Source organism: Thunnus thynnus, chromosome 24 (genome assembly GCF_963924715.1).
Source record: "Thunnus thynnus chromosome 24, fThuThy2.1, whole genome shotgun sequence".
Taxonomy (NCBI): domain Eukaryota; kingdom Metazoa; phylum Chordata; class Actinopteri; order Scombriformes; family Scombridae; genus Thunnus; species Thunnus thynnus.
The window spans coordinates 11,257,464-11,278,655 of record NC_089540.1 but is presented as its reverse complement, the minus strand read 5'-3'; the positions used below and the strand labels follow the sequence as shown (position 1 = coordinate 11,278,655).

At 39.5% G+C, this 21,192-nt stretch overlaps 2 protein-coding genes across 2 annotated transcripts; both read right to left on the bottom strand.

The window, feature by feature from the left end:
* Nucleotides 1-41: 41 nt before the first annotated feature.
* On the bottom strand, nucleotides 42-11,395 carry LOC137176812 (cystathionine beta-synthase-like). The gene is made up of 15 exons (XM_067582757.1): nucleotides 11,256-11,395; nucleotides 7,837-8,140; nucleotides 7,338-7,444; nucleotides 6,954-7,088; nucleotides 6,719-6,798; nucleotides 5,923-6,127; nucleotides 5,646-5,737; nucleotides 5,277-5,402; nucleotides 5,093-5,177; nucleotides 4,868-4,973; nucleotides 4,163-4,240; nucleotides 3,932-4,066; nucleotides 3,676-3,784; nucleotides 3,296-3,380; nucleotides 42-950 (listed from the first exon to the last, which is right to left on the bottom strand). Exons 2-15 carry the CDS (start codon nucleotides 8,130-8,132, stop codon nucleotides 820-822), a joined length of 1,770 nt encoding a protein of 589 aa, XP_067438858.1. The 5' UTR covers nucleotides 8,133-8,140; nucleotides 11,256-11,395; the 3' UTR covers nucleotides 42-819.
* A 1,077-nt stretch (nucleotides 11,396-12,472) lies between these two features.
* On the bottom strand, nucleotides 12,473-21,011 carry LOC137176887 (splicing factor U2AF 35 kDa subunit-like). Its single transcript, XM_067582904.1, has 8 exons — nucleotides 20,906-21,011; nucleotides 19,255-19,342; nucleotides 18,474-18,540; nucleotides 15,959-16,008; nucleotides 15,183-15,281; nucleotides 14,835-14,968; nucleotides 12,871-12,963; nucleotides 12,473-12,771 (listed from the first exon to the last, which is right to left on the bottom strand). Exons 1-8 carry the CDS (start codon nucleotides 20,947-20,949, stop codon nucleotides 12,663-12,665), a joined length of 684 nt encoding a protein of 227 aa, XP_067439005.1. The 5' UTR covers nucleotides 20,950-21,011; the 3' UTR covers nucleotides 12,473-12,662.
* Between the last annotated feature and the right edge of the window lie 181 nt (nucleotides 21,012-21,192).

The window sequence follows — 21,192 nt, the reverse complement described above, 5'->3', positions numbered from 1 at the left end:
CATCATGGCGTCAGTTGGTTTACAGTAATGAGGCAGACAGCTACAGAATCTCTTTAAACTTTATTTAAATCATACACATTCATTAAGGTAAAATGATGCAATACAAAATATTTCTTCCAGACACAGCTACGATTAAATAGTCAAGACAACTTTACAGTCACACCACTGTCACTGAAAGAGCAGAGAACGCCACATGATTGTGTGCAAGAAATTTGATTATATTCCACGTGTATTTCTTTTTGTGTATACACACACACACACACAAAAATGAAAAAAGCAGCACTTACTTATATACAGCAAATATCAACCTGTCTAATCTTGATTAACAAGATAATTGAGACTAATCTATGTCTTATTTCTAATGTTCGATTGACGCACGAGGCCACAGTGAAACAATCATGAAGCTTTCAGACAAATAAAAAAAGCAACACAAAGGCCTCAATATTTAAGATAATATAAAACAAAAACTTTCTAAAAGTTATAAACTTATAAAAGATTTGCTTTGAGCACTACAAGCAGATATAATAAAGTAATAATCAACGGCTTCAAACAATATCACAAGTTGACTGACTGGCATAAAAGGCTCCATCTCATCCATCCATCACTTGATTGAACCTTAAGACTCAAGTCCAAAACATAAAAAAAAAAAAATCTATTCATTTCTTTTTTTAAGTGGAAAAAAAAAGAACTAACCTAAATCAAAACTTCACAAGATCATATTTTTGCCCTCTTTAAGACACTTCTACTAAACTCCTCATTGCGTTTGTTATGCTAGTGTCAGAAATGTACAAGTGTGTACTGTGTGTTTCAGTCTGCAGGTCACAGCTCGTCAGTGGACTCTGAAAGGGACCGCTCTCTCCTTTCCACGCCTGTGACGAAGTTGAGTAGGTCGACCGCGGTGACCACCCCGAAGACCATCTGCTTCAGACTGGGAGAGCCGTCTGTCAAGTCTGGTGGGAGAATAGAAGAGGAGAGAGAGTGATGATTGGAGTAATTAAAAATACTCACGCTCCTTTTAGCTCTGTTTTGGTCGAGGTTTATGAGAGCGGGACACTGATGCAAAAACAATGAGCTGAAAGAAGCTTAGTGTTCGATAAAGTTGAGAACTGCAGTGGGGTTCTTTTTGGTAGAGCTGCAACAATTAGTTAACAGAACATTAATTGCCAATAACTTTGATAATCGATTAATTGTTTTGAGTAATTTTGTATGAAAAAAAGCCTGAACTCTCAGGTTCCAGCTTTTTGAATGTGAATATTTTCTGGTTTCTTTAGTCGTCTTTGATAGTAAACTGAATATCTTTGGGTTGTGGACTATTTGTTGAGTTTGCATCATGGGCTTTAGGGAGCGATGATTGACATTTTTCAACATTTTCTGACATTTTATGGACCGAACAGCTAAAGAATTAATCAATAATAAAAATAATTGTTAGTTGCAGCCCTACTCTGTAGATTCATCACTATGAGCGACCTCTTTTACATTATGTATGGTCCACTGATCAATTGTTAACATAAAATATTGATTAGTGCTGCTTCAACTTTACTGGAGTTATTCATGCAATTTTTCATTATGCTTTGAAATAATCCTTTTTTCACTTGATAAACTGTATCTAAAACCATCTGGGAGATTAAAGTAAATGAAAAAGGCACATGTGAATGTGTGTGTAAATACTCTGAAACAGTGCCAGACACATTAATCTCACATTGCATTAAATATTATGCATGTGACATGTCGCATGCTGAGGTAGCTGGTCACGGTTTCTCAAATTAAACCAGTAATCAACTGAATTACACTTGAACATCAGCATGTGTAGCAGAAAACAAATAATTGAAAACATATAATGGAGCTTGTTTACTACCGTTAAAGCCACATTTTACTGGCGTCTAAATGGTGGTTTGCATTTATGCCAAATCTTGTTTATGTCCAGCATGGACAAAACCAAATTGGTGGTTTCAAAAAAATGTGTATAAAAGGCAATTCCACAATATTTAAAAGGTCACTCTGTGTCCGGCTTAGATGTGATATTCCTCCCCGGGCACTTATCAGGGTTATTCTGACACAGCTGCTGAAGAAAAGATAAAAACTAGAGATGCTATTATTCAGTAAACCCACAGCACCATGAAGTCATTTTGTACTTCTCCAAATCAAGTAAATCTGAGTTTGTTACTGATTATTTAACACATGGAATCATTGGGAACTATGCAATAACTCTGTCTTAGCTTGGACATTAATTATATGATGTAAATTATTTTCTTTTTGAATATATCCTCACAACTTTGGAGTGTTTGCATGACATTAGACAAAAACACACAAAAATATTGGTGTGTCCTTGTTTTTTAGCCAAATACTCATCTCTTCCAGACTACTTTTGTCCAAAATCCATTTCCCATTAGGATGCTCCCTTCGCAGCTGGACTTTAACACTCGTATATCAGAGAGGAATGATCTGTGGCAAACTGACCCACTGAGACAGACCAATGTTATCTTAAAAATGTGGGTGCGGCAGGACCACGGGTTCAACACTAATCAATACCGTGTCCTTGAGACAGACCATGAACCTGTGTGTACACATTCAGACCAAGCTGCTTTGGATGAAGACACTGATTGCAAAATTGTTTACTACTTTTTTGTTTTCCTGACTACTTGGTTTTAATCCCACAAGGCATCATTATCAATTTTCACACTAATTTGAGCAGTTAGAATAATTTTGATTAGATCTTTTTCTAACAAAGTGTGCATTGCTGGCTGCAATAAGCTGGATGACAAACCCAAACTACATACTAACTTTGATAGTATAATGTTTAGCGGTTAGAATATGAAAGATATCAACATATTTCACCATTTCATACTAACAGGAAATGATGCAATATGTTGATGTCTACCAAACTGTGACTTTATAATGTTGCTGCCAATTAAACTTCACAAGCAAACATAAAATGTTGATCCTTTTTTCTTTTCCAAGATCATTCTGGAGTTGTCTCACTACATCCCGCCAGCTCTGAGAAGGTATTTCATTTCCTTTGTGTATTAGGGGAGCACGCACAAAAACTTACCGTATTTAGTCTGCATACTATCTGGTTTGAGTACATTAGTTACTTTTCCAGTGTGAACACACTAAATATTAAAAACCTGCATAAAAGTAGTATTTAGTGTGGATTTAGGAAATGTAATAAGTGTATTTTTGTCAAACTACCACTGGGGGGCGCCAACATATCAAAGTTTCTAAGACCCGGCTAAAAAGAATAAGAGCAAAGGAAGTGTGTTTATGAGCTGTGTGTGTGTACTCGTGTTGTACTTACATTGAATCTGTTCATGCACCACCAGGGCAAAGTGATCAGTTTCCAGAATACGGGATAACTTTCCCAAGTTATCGGTCAGACGGATCTGAGAATGACGAGAAAATGTGTTGGGAGGAAGAAAAGGTTATTATTTCAACGATTAATAATGTGAAATTTGAAAGTAACATATACACAAGGAGCGTATGACGATGCCAAAGCTTTCCAGAACATTTAATTCTGACAAGATATCTTGATGAACTGAGACTTGAATAGTCAAACATTAACGGTTCTGGTAAAGAGCTGTAAGCCAGTGCTCCATCCAATTTATTTGAAAATCATTATGAATGCATTACTTTTACACATTTCCTTATATACAGGAGCTGAGAACAGAGATGTCTGACCTGTTTGAACTGCTTGTAGAGTACTTTGCTGACTGGGTCTGACAGCTTGATCTTCCCTGCCAGAATAGAGGCCAACATGTTCCCTAATGTCACCATGCCCAGGATTAACCTGCATACACACATACAGAAGTCCAGGTTAAAAATTTACATTTTACAACAGGTATATAACTAATACTGCAATGCAACAAAAAGGTTTCAACAACTGTTCTTTTGTGTGGCAGTTAGCTAGTTTGTCTTTCTTTTTCAGGACACTCACCCAGCATCATCCACCACGGGCGCCTGGTCGAAACCCTTCTCTTTGAGGATTTTGATCGTCTTCTGACAGGTGACTGTTGGCAGGACGGTGAGGGGGGCAGACAGGTTCAAGCCTTGCAGCTTCAGGTTCCACCACCTGATGGACAAAGAGGAAATAGGAAGGGATTTATGTCGTAAACGAGCATGCAAGGAGATACGCTTTAATTGAGAGAGAGAAAATGAACACACATACCATGGTTTTTTCACCATGAGGTCCTCCTCCCTCAGGAAGCCTTTCTGGACCATCCATTTGTCACTCAGGAACTTGGACCTTGAGGGGGAAAAGATGAAGATTTTTTTTTTATTTACACAATGAAGAGAAACCAAACCGGATATTTGCAATCACTCGAAGGCTCAGCTAACCTAAAGTGACCTCTTAAGGCTGAACTCGGTGATTTGATCAGTGATTACCTTGATCATCAAAGCAGGGTTTCAAACCACACAGTAATACCTGTTTTATTAATATTGCTGCACCATTTATTTATTTTCTGAGAAGCTCCGTATGATAAATCAATGTAATTTGTCACAATGACATATTAGGTTGAACAAATTACTTTGATTTTCCACATGGGGGAGCTAAACATGAAGTTTTCTACAAATTGCCCATATTAGTCCCTGGAGAAATCTGACAAACATGGCACTTTACCCCTGTTAAGAACGATCTGTTCTCAAACAAATGTGTGACCATGAGGGTCCAACCGATCAAAATCTTGCACGATTTTAATTCACAATCAGCAGTTTTCATAGGATTCCCATGTTGCAATTATCAAAGAAATCACTTGCTTTAATCCTGAAAGTTTATACATCTGTCTGTAATGGCGAATATCACAAAAATCGGCTTTTTTTGAACCCCTTCATTTCAAAATCATATGGTTATTGGATGTGTGGGGATTCTCACATGTAGTTGCGGATGGAATCTGGCAGGATGACGACACAGCGCTGACCTTCCTTCAGTTCTCTGGCGACATTTACTGCTGCTGACATGGCCGTTCCAGAGCTGCCTCCTGTTAAAGAAAAGTCCAAAAAATTTAGCTGCCTTTCACCAACGTGTTAAGATGACAATAATTATTATAATTACAATCCACTTCTGAGGTTTTTTTTGTAAGAGGGAAAGAGTACTTACCACACAGCAGGCCTTCATCTCTGATTAGCATACGAGACATGTTGAAGGAGTCCTCATCGTTGGACTTGTACCAGGTATCAACTACCTGAAAATATTAAATAAAGACGTAATATTAAGTTGATGCAACTCAGAAACACATAAGAAAAGGTAATATAAGGGGGAAAAAAAAGCCTCTGGAACTCACTGATCTGTCGAGCACGGTGGGGATGAAGTCGTACCCGATGCCCTCCACCTCGTACTGGGTCTTATCGGTCTTGTTAAGGTCCTCCGGCTCAGCGAGGATGGAGCCTTCTGGGTCGACACCAACGATCTACACACAACACACAACATTTATGAACAACGGGGCTCAGCTGACATCTGCTTCTTATTCCACTTCTTTTTAGCCATGGCTCAAATGAATATAAAAGTAATAAATGTAGCTTGACGTCTTGGAAATATTCAGAATCGGAAATAAGAACGGTAAGGAGCAGTTGTAACACACAGTGATGCCTCTATGATCTTAGAGAGCAGTGACTAAGTTGTCCCCTTTGACTTCAGGACAGAGACGACTTACTTTGATGTTGGGGCATCTTTCCTTTAGTTTGCGGGCGATGCCTGTGATGGTTCCTCCTGTACCTGCTCCTGCCACCAGCATGTCTATTTTACCTGTTATGAGTCAGAGGCACAACAGATGATTCAAATTTACTCTACATTAAAAAAAAAAAAGTGTAATTTACTTGAACAGAGGTCTTTTGTGAACTGAAGAGATTGTTGCTGAACGTCAGAAGAGCATGGTGGTAACAGTTTAATCCTTTAAATAAAAACATGACAGCATTGTGGTGTCTTCGTACCGTCGCACTGCTCCAGGATCTCTTCGGCTGTGGTGTCGTAGTGAGCCAGGGGATTGCTCGGGTTACGGTACTGGTCCAGGATGTGCGAGTTGGGGATTTCGTTCTTCAGGCGCCAGGCTACGCCCACGTGGGACTCTGGCGAATCGAAGCGAGCGCTGGTGGGCGTACGGACGATTTCGGCTCCGAGAGCTCTCAAGACATCCACCTGCGTAGAAAAAACAAATTGAGTAACTACGATCTTATTAATAAACTCCAACCAAGTCTCATAGACATTTGTTTTACTACATAAAACAGCCTAACATAGACCTGTATTAAAATTAGCAAAGCTAGACTGAATAGCTTGACATTACAAAAAATATCAATTATAATATATAATGGTTTCCTATAGCTTATGAGTGCTGACCTATAGAGTTTTGCATAATTTCTGTCAGTCTAGACATGTGGCAGCAAGAAGGTTTGGACAGGACTCAGAAAATTGAATACCACACAGGTTAAGGTGCAGCTTTTAATTAACAGTGGCATTTTAGAGGCTTGACACACCTGCTGAATGTTTAAATGCTTTGCTTTCTCAAAAGGTTTTAGGGTTTTAAAAAGAGCACAGTGTGTTATTTTAGACAGGAGGCAAGCCTAATGTGCAATGGGTTACTAAAAACAATCATAAGAGGAAACAGGTGTACACCTTCTGCAATTTCAGTTTCACTACACTATAAAAAAAAAAAAGCTGTCTCTATCATTTTTGTGAATTTTATTTTCAAGTAATGGACGAACAAAACAACTGACACGTTAAAGATCTCACCTTCTCCATGCTCATTTTCTCAGGCATGACTATGATGCAACGGTAGCCTTTTACAGCCGCAGCCAGAGCCAATCCGATACCTAGAAACAACACACACACACACACACACGAGTACAGATGAGTACGTTTTACAACACTACCGCTTTACGGTAAATAACATACCATTAACACTTTTAAATACCTTTCACCATAGCAACACGTGCATTCTTGAGGACAAACACATGTGGTTAATTACCAGTGTTTCCAGAGGTGGGCTCTATAATGGTGTCTCCAGGCTTGAGGATGCCAGCTCTCTCAGCGTCCTCCACCATCCTCAGACTGATCCTGTCCTTGACACTGCCGCCAGCGTTGAAGTACTCACACTTGGCCACTTAAAAACAAATAACAGATACATATTTGTACAAGAGTTGATTTAGAAAGCTGAATGATGCAAATGACCCTGAACCACCTCTAGTTGTTCTATTCATAATCTTGTCAAACTGAAACAAAAACTGAACACGTAGCACATCGCACGCCACAACTCGCTATGTGTAACCTTTTGTTTCCGTTGTGTGAAAGCATCAAACGTTACACTTCTAGATTTGAGAATGTGTCTCGGCTTGAGTGTTGGGTGACTCACATATTTCACATCTGAGTCCAAACGCTTTGGGGATCTTGTTGATGCGTACCATGGGAGTCTCACCAATCCTATGCAGGATGTTTGGAAGAATGGTTGGCGAAACCGTTCTGGGAGGAGAAAGTGGAAGAGAGAAAGAGAAAAAAAACCTCAACACGTGTTTCAGCAAAGAGAAACAGATTCAGACACACGTCACGTGTCTGTGTGTAGATTCACAGTGAAGATAATCGCTTCAACATCGGTCTCAAATATTTTTGCTACCGCTAGTGGGAGATAATTACACCCGTTTCCACTCGTTTCACTAGTTTGAGGAGTTTTAATAGCGGGTGTTTGTATGTCATGCGTCATTCCTGAGTAGTGTAATGGAACTGGTTTTCACTGGCTTGAACAAGCAAAATAAAACTTATATATATCTGTACAATAATACATTTCAGTTCCTGTTTTTTGGTCAATTTTTGAACTGCAAATCATTTTATATGTAAAGTGTGAAAACTGGACTCACCTTGGAATTTGTGTATGAGGGGAGTCAGCTTTCGAGGCTCCCAGGCTCCATTTGCAGCGGCTGGGCAGGTCGGGCCGGATCCATTTCCTCTCAACTGCAGCGTTCTTTGTGTTCATCTGAAGGGCTCTGTTGGCCTCCTCGGTGTCCAGCACCGCGGGCAGCTTGTCAACCCCGTTCAGTGGGAAGGAACCCTCCCGGAGTTTGGCTTCTCCGTTGGTGTGGTTGAGCATCTTGGCAGCGTGGGGGCAGACGGGGCCCTTGACGGGGGTCTCTTTGGACGAGGGAACTGACGGCATGGCTTACCCTGAAGAAGAAGAAGAAGAAGAAGAAAAAAAAAACAGAGGAAGAAGGGTTATGTTTTTGTAATCTTTTCTTTTTCATACAGAAAATAACAGGGGATTGTTTGAAGTTTTGCGGTGCTGGTGCCAATGTGATACTTGAATACCTCATTTAGGAGTATAAAAATGTACCTTAGCACAAAGAAGCTGTACAAGAGCTTAAAAGATACAGGCTACAATTAGCAAATCTGGAAGTATCAAATCACAAAGTAAGTAAGCAAGACCTTGAACTGGAGCAAGCATTCAGAGCCAGCTTTTGATACTTGACAGTTTTTGATACTCGGTGTTACAACAACCAGAAGAGGAACTGGGACATTAGCAGCAGCAAGGAACATTAAAACAATGCCAATAACAGGAAATGAACTTGATTAATAGTAAATCCAATCCGGATGATACTGTTTGTTTGAAAAGAGAAAAACAAGTCAAATCTTTAGCTTTATTTCAGACTACTATTAAAACAGGAGCCAGTGAGGAGATAAAAAAAAAACACACTGAACCACTCCTATTCCCTCTTATTAATGCTGAGTCATATCAGCACTGAAAAAAAAAAGCTGCATCACGCTTGGCAAGGAGTTTGGCGTTATTACTTGCGCCCTGCCCTTCGCACCCCTGCAGAGTTTCAATTGGACACATATTTAAACTACTGCCATTGTCATGATGAGCAAGGAAATTAGTCATCACTGCTACTAGAGAGAAAGTGGGAGGAGGTTACAGTTGGCTGATCAAGCTTTAGTTAATATTGCATCAGACACTCACTACAGAAAAAAAGATTTATATCTTAGAGGTCAAAATCGCACAAAAAAATTAAGAGCAACATATTATATTTAACGATAAATTAGCAGACATGCACTTGTCTGTTATCATGATCTCCCTTTTAAAGCTCAGATGGGCTCTGTGTTTGTGAATGTGGTTAATGTGAACCTATAATGACTCAATGTTCTGTCTTAACAAGTTAGAAATGCTGTTAAAGTCACACTTTTACGACTAAATGTTAAACATTATCTTAAGCTGGAGTCTTGTACAGCACGGTAAGTGAACTTAAAATGACCTCTTAATCTGGTTAAGGACTATTAGTGTAAACATTACCATGCAGTTAATATAATTACAGATCTTATGGGTCGATATGGGTTTAAGTAATACCTTTCCTGGAACAGAAGCAGGTTATTTGTTATTTTTTTTCTGGTGGAGCTTAAGTCTGGCAGACAACAACAGTACAGATACAAAGAATCAGATGCCTCTCGCTACTTAAGCCCCTCGACTTCTAAAAATATGAAGACATCCATTCGGTTTCTCCCTCATCCAGCTGGAATGGCAGCAGATGAACCTTCACTAACACGCAGTGCACACACCGAGGCCAGCTGTTAAAACCGGGGGCCCCTCTTTGACTCTACCATGAGTTCAGATGATGTTCACTCAGTGAGCCAACTACATCTTCTTAAGCAAACAGCTCTCCGTGGGAGAGAACTAACAGAGATGTGCTGCTTTAGAGTTAGTGACGCACTGATAAATAAAACAAACACAAATAAATCAATAGAAGGAGAAAACAGGAATTAATGTAGATTTTCATGTGTTGTTGGAGACTTTCACTGTTCACAAAGTGGAGATCCATCTGATCTCTATCTATTGATGCAGAGCTCGATCTTGCATGTTTCAACTCTCCTTTTCTGCCCACTTATAACCTCAAATTTTAATATCAGCAAGTCTGCAGTAACTATTAGTCATGCTGCTAATTAAAGTTACATTGGCTACAACTGCTGCTGTAAATGTGGGAAAGAGTTGATGGTATGTAGTGGCCTGAGGCAGGGTTCAACAGGGCAATATGATCCTCTGAGAGACCACATGCGGCACTGAGCCCAGGCTGCATGGCCGTTTAAGACTCGCAAGAGGATTTAACGAGGAGAATTTTCAATTTTTGTTTAATACTCCGGACTTAAGCCAAGAATCCACTCCCCAAATACCTACCAGGCTGAAGAAATACAGAGCAGAAAATCACCTGATCTGTCTGGCAACATCAAACTCAATCTAATGAAAAATCCCTGTAATATTCTTACCTTATCAGACTTGGATATCTGCTTAAGCTGTGGCTTTTCTAATCCTCTGTGGTATGTTCAGTGCTCTCAAAGTTTAACAATTACTGGACTTAAAAAAAAAAAAAAAAAAAAAAAAAGGCATATGGTTGAGGCATATAATTGCTCTGCCAGCAACAAACACTACCAAAATATCAGCTGGTCAACAGCACAAGAAAGCAGACTATAGATACTCACTCAGCCATAACAAATGGTGGGTCAAATGTGAACAGCAGGAATGCTTGCCATAGAAATACAATGTAAAAGTGCAAACATGTAGCCCACACCTGAAAACCCACCACATGTTAGAGAGCCAAAGGTGCAATTTATGATGACCTTTTAGCTTAGATAACCACATGTGACCCTGAAGTGTAATGAGACACTGGATGTGGATTCATGGATGACAGAAAATGAATCTGTGACAATTTTCTGTCATTTTTAAAGCAAAAATGTCAGCAAATTCGTTGATTGCTGTTTCCAAAAGGTGAGTATTAGCTGGTTTTCTTTAGACTGTTAGTCATACAAAAGAGGGAATTTGAATGAGTCACCTTCGGTTTTCGGGAAAATGTGACTGGTGTTATTCACTATATACATTTTAGACTGCGCTGGATTAATATCCAATGAAAATAATCATTACTATAAGAAAATGAACAGTGAGGTGTTCTCTTCTCGCTATAACATGCTACAGAGATGTTATTGTGTGTTGTATTAGCGGATTAAATATACACACGGTTCAGCCCTGGCGGAATTAATGATAAAAATGTAAAATATGAAATGTAAGGTTGAGGATATACGTAACATTGACACATAATTAATGTGTTAAATGCGGCAAATATGCGGAAACATGCATCGAGCCAACATCTCTCTACTGCGCAGTTACATTGTTGCATCAGAGCAGCGGATACGGAGCAGCATTGAGGCAGCAAGATAATTTTTTTTTTAAATCACTCGTTTTCATTCATCGAGGTTACATTTTTCCTTTACATGTCGCACTTACTTGTTCATTTTCACTCACCTGACGACTTAAATGTGGCCGAAAACGTGTGTAAAAAACCAGAGAAGACTCCGACGTACCGGCGTGGCAGGAACAACACTGCGGAGTGAGCAAGCACTGATGAAACGGAGCAGTTTTCGTGACGGAACACGTGGACCAAGCTGGGAGGACGTGGGCAAAGTTTTAGAACGCTCGGCGATTGGCTACGGCGAGGGCGTCTGTTTGTTGCCTGCACCAATCAGAGCGCAGATTTCTCAATAAGGATTTAGGGGTGACGCCGTGTTGCAGTTGTCCTCACCATATGTTTACCTTTTATTGACCCAACACACACTGCACGGACTTTGATGCATGTGACATCTTGAGAACTTCTCATGCGCAGTTTGTTGTTCCCACAATAAAAAACGAGTCAGCATGTATTTATTTTTAAAGCTATTAAGTGTTTCAAATAGCTTTAAAGGCCATATAGTCATTTAAAATGGCTTTAAACTGTATTTTTCTCTTCTATGGCGTAATATTTGGTGTCCAGTATGATATGTGCTGAAAGCAGCAAATATCAGGGCGAGAGATTGCAAAAACATATTTTGAAATATTAATCTTGAGCAAACTAATTAATCACCAACTCCTGCTTACTTCAGAAAACAGAACTGAGAGTAGAGGAAAGGAACGAAGGATTGGCTGATTAAGGTTTGGTTCATGTTGCATCATTCACACACTATAAAAAATAATCATGTAAAAAAATATATAATAGAATAAAACAACAATGTCATTACTACTTGTGATCTTTCAGAAATATAAAATGAAATTGTTGAGTGATAAATATAGTCTAATTGGACAAAATAGGAGCTTTAAATTGGGGTTTTTGACAGTTTAAAAGCAAACAACTGGTAATTTTTTGCAGCAATGACTGTGACAATATGATAAATACCTAATGGGTCAATATAAATATCTAAAATAAATACATTAGGTATGAGATCACTTCACAAATTTTTAAAGCACTCAAAGCTTCCGATGTCTCCAAATTGTTTTGTCCCTCAACATTTTAACACACGTCTCCGCTCAACTTATTAGAAATTTTATGCAATTTCTAAACTTAAGACTTCATCAAGTTACCACGTTCATTTTTTTTTTTATATCTTTCCATACCTGTTTAATAATTATTTTATACAAGTATCTTGGTTTGTTGAGGGTATACTAGATAAGAAACAAACTTATGTTCAGATAAGCAAATGGTGCCAGTGCAGAGTTACAAATCTGTTTTATTGAGAAAGCGACACAAGCTCATCTTAAAAAAAGGAATAAAAGAAAAACACTTCCAACAATTCACCAAAAAAAGAAAAAAAAAGAAAAAAAAAAAGAAAATAACTGTCTTCACTGCTAGGATTAAGAAGGAGGGATTTGGTAGGAGATCGGGTCAGTCTTGGGCTTCCTTCAGAATCTTCCAGAACGTTCTCGGTCCCTCGACCTCCGCCTCTCGCGGTCCCTTCGTCGATCCCTGGAGCGGGAGCGTCGTTCCCTGGAACGCGAGCGAGAGCGGTGCCTGGTGGGAGAGAAGAAGGGATTCATTTAAATGTCGAAAATGATTAAATAAACATAAAAATCGATTCTAAAATATAAATGTTGAACTGGACTTCTATACCTTTTCCTGCGGCGGCCATACAGCTCCCTACGGAGTTCCCGCGATATGGGTTTCAGGTGCATGAAGTTGCAGAAGCCACCTCGGGTGCACTCTCTGTAGGCAAACAGCACATGAAGGGGTTAAAACTTACTGTGCATGCATTTTGGTTGATCGGTGCCACGAGGAGAGGTTGGCTCTTACGCATGCTGAGGAGCTTGCCAGCCTACCACGCAGAACGTCTGATGTTTATCTCCCTCTACATGAAGTTAGTCCTATCACTTACAGAGCAAACAACCTCCGCTCCAATGGAAAATCACTGAGGGGCTCATAAAGCAGAGGAGCACAAGTTTCCTCCCACTGTGCGGGGACAAAGTTTATCTTTGCATTTAAAAGAAAATGTGATAATTCACGAGGTGCCCATGCAGCTGGCTTTCAGTGCCTTGCACAAGGACACATCTGCAGGCTGGATGCCGTCAACAGTGAAGCGTTATCTAGTGGCTGGAGACCCCAGCAGTTTGTTATGCTGGAATTCTACCTGGCCCCCAGTTTACTGTAGCTGATTTATCAGAGTAATTAAGATATAAGCAACAGTCAAATCTTGACACAGAGACACTCTTTAAGACAGGGCCTCAAGATAAGATAAAAGGAATTACCTCAACCATCTTAAGGTCCAGTGATATTGTGTTTCAGTGGTTTGTCAGTTTACCAAACTTCAACACTACAGCTACCACCTGATGCCCTTTGCTGCATTTACCTGATGCCCTTACAAATGTTAATACAACGGCTTCTCAAATAAATTCAATATCAAATCTTTGAGATTCGGCTTTCAGCAGGAAACTCAGAAGATGTATGAATAGACGGGGCTGAAGCTGCAGAGGTAATTGTTTGCAGCTGTGTTATGATTCCATTTAAGGACTCAGCGTGTATAACACATGGTTTACAGACACAGTTGTTGTAGTTTACAGCTGCTGTTCATTTAAATTTAATTACAGACAATGACATAGACAGTCAAATGGGGAGATTTTGTTACTTTTTTTGTTTGTTGCCTGGACAGGTCATGAACCGGCCCTGTAACCGTACGTGAGTGAGTGAGAGTAATGAAGTTACGCCACTCGTTGGCCAGCTGAGTGTTGGGAGTTTCCCTGCTGACAGATGCTCTTTCAAAACGAATCAGCGCAAGATGATGGAGATGGAGGCGGAGGACAGCAGTGTGACGCAGTGTGACGCAGTGTGACGCAGTGTGACGCAAAGTGATGCAGAGTGACACAGAGTGACTGTGTTTCCTGCTCCAAGATGCTCCGGTGTCAAATACAGTGCAGTCGGTTAAACTCCTGTTTAAACAGATGTTTACCAGCGTCTCTAATGTCCTCTCCTCTACCGTCCAGTGTGGCTGGCAGCGCTGTCAGCAGCCGGCAGGAGAGACGCTCCATTTTATAACGGAACTAATACCAGTCCTAATGTTATCACATCACAAAAGATGAACAACAGCATTAAAACACAGGTCCTGCAAGTAAAATGTGCAACTAATGTAGCTGTTTTATCAGTTTAGTGTGGGGCGGCTGCTCTGCAAGTACGCTCGATTTGCATTTAACTGCAGTAACTAGGTGGAGATAAGCCTCCTGAAATTTGCACACAAAATGCTGCCAAAACTTTCATTTACGATTTCCACTGCAGCTTCCATGACCATCAACCAGGACAGAGGCAGATAAAAGACGGATAGGGGCACGAGGGAGAGCGCACGGTTAAAGCACCCCAAACACAAAACTAAATACTCAATGCAGATAGAAACAGATGAAAGTGTGGGGGGGGGGAGTTAACAGGTCATTTGAATAGTTATAACTAGAATTAAAATAAGTTCTCTTTCAAATCAAATTATTGTTCTTGCAACTGCATTTATACCATTTTTTTTAAACCAGGTTTTGACCTAATCTTGTTTATTAATAGGAAGTTTTCAGCGCGCCTACAACCTACAAAACATCACTCACCCCATTTCATACTGGCGGCAGCAAGCTTCCCTGAAGTCAGTGACGGGCGAGAGCTCTGCGTGGATGGGTTGGGCGTTGAACCAGCGATTATTCAGGTCCATGACTGCTTTCTCTGCATCCTCCTCACGACGAAACTGCACACAGAAGAAACGTTAACTTAGGGAATAACTGGTGGTAGTTAACTCTACAAAATAAATATAGTCCATTAAACTTCTTATCTCACATAAATCTGTGAAACACTTTTTCATATCAGCTTAAAATGATGTCAACTCAAGATCAGACTCAGCGGCACTTTTATTACCCTTTCATCTCATTTATTAGCTTCCTCCTCTAAAATTCGTCACGAACCTTAACATAGACGTTGCCGACGAGGTGGTCGCCCAAGTTATCGCACACGTTCATCTCCTCCACCTCTCCGTACTTCTCCTCCATCTCCGTGAACACCTCCTACACCAATAAAAAGAACAAAAGAACAATTGGCCTGTGCAACTGGTTCTTATCTGTTATCTACTTTATCTTTCAACCAGGAAATTGGTTAACTGAGATCACCACAACAGCTAACCACTTCCAGTGATAACTCTGCCAAGGTTGTTTTTTTTTAAGCATAAAAGAAATTAATAACTCTGCAACCAGCTCAGACTACTCAGATATAAAGTAGTGAGAGATACTGTTGGAGTTAAGTCAACTCCTCTTAACAAAACATTCTTCTTATTGACTGAAAGTTGGATTAGAGGTTGTGTTTAGATATGAGTTGGGTATTGAAAGCCTGCCTGGTTATTGCATCATTGCATTCATGTCGTGTCAGGGGCAACTGAAAAATGTTAACAATCCTCTATCATCATCTCTCAACATGAACATGTAGAGTATTCATCTTGTTTTCCTCAGATTAGTATCTATAATGAGTTTAATCACATTTTTCACACAGTTTCTATGTATAAAAGCAGCTGTTACATTTCACTTCTGTGCAAATATTTGCTCCTGAACCCATAAAAAGATAAACTGAATACATCTCATGCTGCTCCTTTCGGCCGCAACGTGTTACAAGAGGCAGATAACATAATTGTGACGTCGCTCGGTGCAATATGTGAAACGAAGACGAGCGGCGAGCACAAAAGGTCACTTACCTCGAAGAACTCGTCGTAGTGCTCCTGCATTTCCACATCGCTGACGGCGCCTACAAAATGTCAACAAGTGAAAGTCAAGCTACAGCAGCTACATGGACAGTGATTAACAAAGACATTTCAATGGATTTAAACATCTTTTAACAGAGAAAACTAACTGTAGCAACATAGCATGATCGCTATAATGTTACACCCAAATCTTATAAAAATTTACCTGTAAGTCAAAAGGGTAAAATTCTGTATGTTATGAGATGCTACATAAGCAGGCCTCTCTCCTGTGATTTTACAATTTAAACTGACAATTATTCAGTTTCCTGTTTTCATGGAAGCAAAGTAAAAACTAGAGCTGACCCCATTTATCCTCCTCCAGGTTGGCAGGGTTTTACTTTAAAATTACAAAAGTTTTACTTCTTTACAAACAACTCGTACATGATGTGCGGAAAGAGGTCATTACGTAATATCACGAATCGATATTCGGGGGGGGGGGGGGGGGGGGGAGTTATTTAACAAGTCATGAAAACTCCTGCCTATTACATGAAGGAGGATTTCCTAAATTGGGTACAGCACTAGGAGGAACCTGCTTCAATGAATCAGAAGCAAAAATTGTGTACTCAATGTGAAACGGTTAAGTGTGAAGCCAAAAAAACACAAAGTTAAAACATCTGTTTCACGTCAGCAGAATGAAGGATCTAAAAACCAAAAGCTGTGCACATTATTGCACCACATTGTCTCAGGTAGTTTGAGTTAGGCCGGGGAAACATGCAAAACAGCATGTGGCCGGGCCAGTTATTTTATATCCAAGGAATGATGTGATGCGTTAAGATGTCTCTAAGGGGGGACATGTTGCTACACTAAGCCAAATTTATGGGGGGGGGGGGGTTGTGGGAGGTGTGAAACAGTAAATTAAATGGAGTCGGTGCCGGAGGATCCTGCGTATGAAGGGAAAACTTACAGTGTAAACCATCAGCAGACTGGGCAGAGTTTTGAAGGTTATGAAGGTAAATGTTCAAGAGGGAAATGGTCTGAAATACAAAACGTAAACTTCTGTGAACCAAAATATAGAGCTGGGGAGGAAAAAATGTGATTAGAAATTTTTCTGTCAGTAAATTGCGAGCCTTCGTTATCACATCTCATGAGTTCCGGCTAATTATGTGATGGATAAAGCTGCGTTCAAGATCTTAGAAATGGAGGAGAAGCTCAACTTTTTTTTTTTTCCAATCTCATCAGCTATTGTCTGACAATGATTTAGTCTTTGTGGGCAACCGCCAATGTGTCAAGGCTTCTGGTGTAGCTAGCGGATATCCAGGCCACTTCCTCTTCCGTGTGCCTGTCGTTGTTTACAGCCTGATTAAACATTTGAGACGCCAGAATGGATTTGGAGTTGTGAGACGATGTCTACGACTGGACTGTTTCACGAGTCGCCAGTTTACACTCAAGTTAATAGTTTAAAACATTACATTACAGATAATTGGTGGAAAATGGGCTATAATTGTGGGCTTATATATACCCTTGCTTTAATTCCCATTTTACATCAGAGATTATGATGTATAGCATAAACATATTGTTTAGTTTTGCTTGAATCTACAGAAAGTAGGTCCACAGAATTTTTGTTGATTGAACGTTCCATTTTGGGGGTGAAAAACAAGAAAATCAAACACATGCTGGTGAACTTTTATACCCCGACGTTACTGCTCTGATGCAATCTTGCAAAACACGACTGTAATCTACTAGATTAATAGATGATCTTTACTGGGTTAAGAGTCAAGAGTTGTTTGTGTACCAAATTAGGTGCTGAATGGAAGTGAATGACCTACAGATGTATTTCAAAACAGATTAAATTTGTCTTGAGCTGTGGTGCATGCGACATTACAAATAACATTCAAAGGGATGGAAAATGAAAAAAATGAAATAAAATAATACACTGGAATTTCTCTTTTAATAGCCAATAATTGCCTGTTATTTTCCATCACTGTATCTATCACTGAGGTCATTTCAGATCAAGTCTTATCAGACTACAGATGCTGATAAAAGAACTTTTGACCAGTTCAACAGTCACAAAATGCTCAAAATTTACAGCGGAGTGAACGCAAATCCTTTTCAAATTCACTGGATGTAAACTGAATATTCTTCCATTACACACCTACCTGTATCAGAGGTCCTGCCTCAGCTTTGCTAGACTGGGCTCAACATATTTACTGATCATATCTAGTAGTTCTAGTATAATCTACTGTAATCAGTGCAATTTAAGTATGTTTGTTTTGGCTTTGCACTCCAGATATTAAATGTCACTTGCTAAAGAGCAAAACAAAACCCTGAAACAAGCAAGAAGTGAAGATGGCAGCAGTAGAGGCCTGGTAAAGCATCACTAGGGATATCGAGTGTCTGCTAATGCCTATGGATTGTAGACATAATCAGTCGTTAACGGAGCTGAAGCGGTATCTCACGTCTGCTGTTATATTTGAGCACCACTTTTAAGAGACAGAAAGAGAGTTTGCTGGCAAATTTTTTTTAAACTTACAGCGTGAGGCGTCGGCCGTCTGTGCACTGTTCTGGGGATTTCGGTAGATGTTTTGAATCAAGATGGTCTGCAGGGAACAAAAAGAAATACATGGTGAGACGTCGTAAAATACACGCACAACTAGTTTAGCTTGTTTGCATCCATAAAGAGTTATGCTGTCACATGATCTTTTGAAGATGGGTCAAAACAAAAAAGCAGGTCAGCTCAACTGTAGCTGTGAGGCTCAACTTCATCACACCCTGACGTCCTCCTAAAGCCGAAATTAAGTTTTATCGGCCTTTTTTCTTTACAATTTGTACACATAAGATCGTTCTTTTTCAGAATACCCCCCCCCAACCCCCCTAAACAAATCTCACCCAAATACAGAGACTGCTTAGAAGTTTGACCTCACTGAAAAAGAACAAAACGCTGAATCAGGAAAGTTCATAATTGCAACATGAGATCTAAAAGGCAACTACTACAGTATGAATAGGAAAGGACAAAACTACAACATGACTGACAGCATGTTGCTTTCACAATGCTGACCTTTTAACCCAAACATCGGGTATATCCAGTACTCATACTTAATATGATTTATATTTAAAAACAATACGTAATGTCCATCAAAAACAAATCAAACAAAAAAAGTCCCCCAGCGCATATCACGTTGGACTTTTGGCGTCAAGATAAATGGGACAGGTCGATGTCAGAGAGGACACAATATTTCATTAACAGTAATAAGATTTTCCACAGAAGACGGTCTTTATTTTTAAAAGAGAGAGAGGCTCGGTGGCATCCTCACCTGGCTGAAGGTTGGTTTGTTGTGCAATCTCGAGCAGCGGTCTCCATGTCTGCAAGCTCCGATTTTAAAATAGAAAGAACAATTGACCCTGGAAGAGAAGGAACAGTGTCATCACGCTCACATTTATTGACAACGTTTCACTGGGACTGTTAGAGCACACAGTACTATGACCACAAGTTCACAGCTCAATCAGACACTTTTTTTTTTACTGATTAAATGTTTAATTAATTTTTAAAGTAAAAAATATATATCACTGGTTCCAACCTCTTTATCTGTAATAAAATTAATTTATTTTTTTGTTTTGGAGTGCTGGACAGAAAGAACAAACAATCTGAAGATGCTGCCTTGGACTGTGAGAAAGGGTGCGGGACATTTTTCACTATTTTACATGATCATATATCAAGAAAATCATTGGCAGATTAATCGAGAATTAAAATAATCATCAGCTGCAGTCATACACTAGTTCAATAGGTGGTACAAATGAGCAGTTTCATGACGTTAGAGCTGCATCTATTGGTAGCTTAGTTGTCAACTACTGAATTAAATCGCCAACTATTTTGATAAACAATTAAATCATTTTTAAAAAGTCGGAAATCTCTTTTTCGCGCTGCTCAAATGTGAATATTCTCTGGTTTCTTTAGTCTTCCGTGACAGTAAACAGAATATCTTTGGGTTGTGGACAAAACAAGACATTTGAGGACATCATCTTAGACTTAGACACCATTTTCTGTCATTTTATAGACCAAACTACAAATTAATTAATCGCGAAAATAATAATAATTAATCACTAATGAAAACGTGCATTTTTTTATTTCAGTCTGCAATCGATAACAGAAATAATTAGGTCATGCTTAAATAAACAAATTCAATTACACACTTACATACATAAATACATAAAAAAGGAGGCAGATACTCAAGTACCACAGCTGAAAACAACACAATAACACAACTCTCTGAATAAATGTTAGCTGCATGCATCCATATCATGAACCTAGAGATTGTTTTGATTTAAGTATAGCTACTATAACATATAGCTAAGTTTGCGATAAAATGTTAAGCATCGGATAAATACTGCAAATATTGTTTCTCTACAGGTAAATGAACAATAAAACCCTATTATAACCATAATACTGCGTTTTTTTGAACCACATGGAGATCACCCCCTTTCAGATTGCATCTTATATGAAGGCATCAAAAGTCATACCCCAAATAGTCATTATATTATTGATAGCAAGGTACAATCAATATATTTAATTGACTAAAAAGCATGTGTGAGATGCTTTTTGCTGCTCTCCACCGGTGAACAAAAACAAAAACAATCCGTCCACTCAGCTAACAAGTTCGTTAATTAACCAAGCTGGCTAACAAACTACAATGTATGCTCGCAGTTGTTTAAGATTTGTGGCAACAATCTCCAAAACGATATATTTTGCAGCTGCAGGTTAGCTGAGGTGCCTTCCTGAGTTTCATTCAATGCGTTAGCCGATCGTTAGCTTCCTCTTGCTAATTTAAGCTTAACTGGGGCATTCACTGGTGCAACGGCTACAAACTGGGGCTCGCTGGCGGTAAAGTCCACATAGCTGCAACCTCACTTTGCACAAACCCCGCTGTTTAAGTGTATATTTAAATAAAAATACTAAATAAAACTTACTTGTCTTTCTCTGTGCCGAAAATGGATGCCAGGTACTCCGCCATTTTCGGCTCGTCGCGGACGTTACGGTGTACGTCATTACGTAAAGGAAGGGAGTTTGCGCAGTCGGTACTTTTCCGGCGGCTTGCACTGACCCTGAAGACCACACATGTGCGCTGTTGATCCAGAAACAAAGATATTAATTCTCTGTACAACTCAGACTTTTATCCTTCTCTCAACCCTGCTTGTCTTCTTGCTCAAACTGCCTCAAGATGTCGCCAAATTTATTAATTTACCATGCCAAAGTC

What these genes read in the sequence shown, in the direction of transcription:
- LOC137176887 (XM_067582904.1), bottom strand. Translation starts at nt 20,949, where the DNA reads ATGGCGGAGTACCTGGCATCCATTTTCGGCACAGAGAAAGACAA. An exon ending in TGCCGCCAGTATGAAATGGG is followed by an intron (nt 12,964 to 14,834) that starts GTGAGTGATGTT and finishes GTTTGCCTACAG; the next exon opens with AGAGTGCACCCGAGGTGGCT. An exon ending in TATGGCCGCCGCAGGAAAAG is followed by an intron (nt 12,772 to 12,870) that starts GTATAGAAGTCC and finishes CTCTCCCACCAG; the next exon opens with GCACCGCTCTCGCTCGCGTT.
- LOC137176812 (XM_067582757.1), bottom strand. Translation starts at nt 8,132, where the DNA reads ATGCCGTCAGTTCCCTCGTCCAAAGAGACCCCCGTCAAGGGCCCCGTC. An exon ending in GCCCACCTCTGGAAACACTG is followed by an intron (nt 6,799 to 6,953) that starts GTAATTAACCAC and finishes TGTTGTTTCTAG; the next exon opens with GTATCGGATTGGCTCTGGCT. An exon ending in GGTGCATGAACAGATTCAAT is followed by an intron (nt 951 to 3,295) that starts GTAAGTACAACA and finishes TTCTCCCACCAG; the next exon opens with ACTTGACAGACGGCTCTCCC.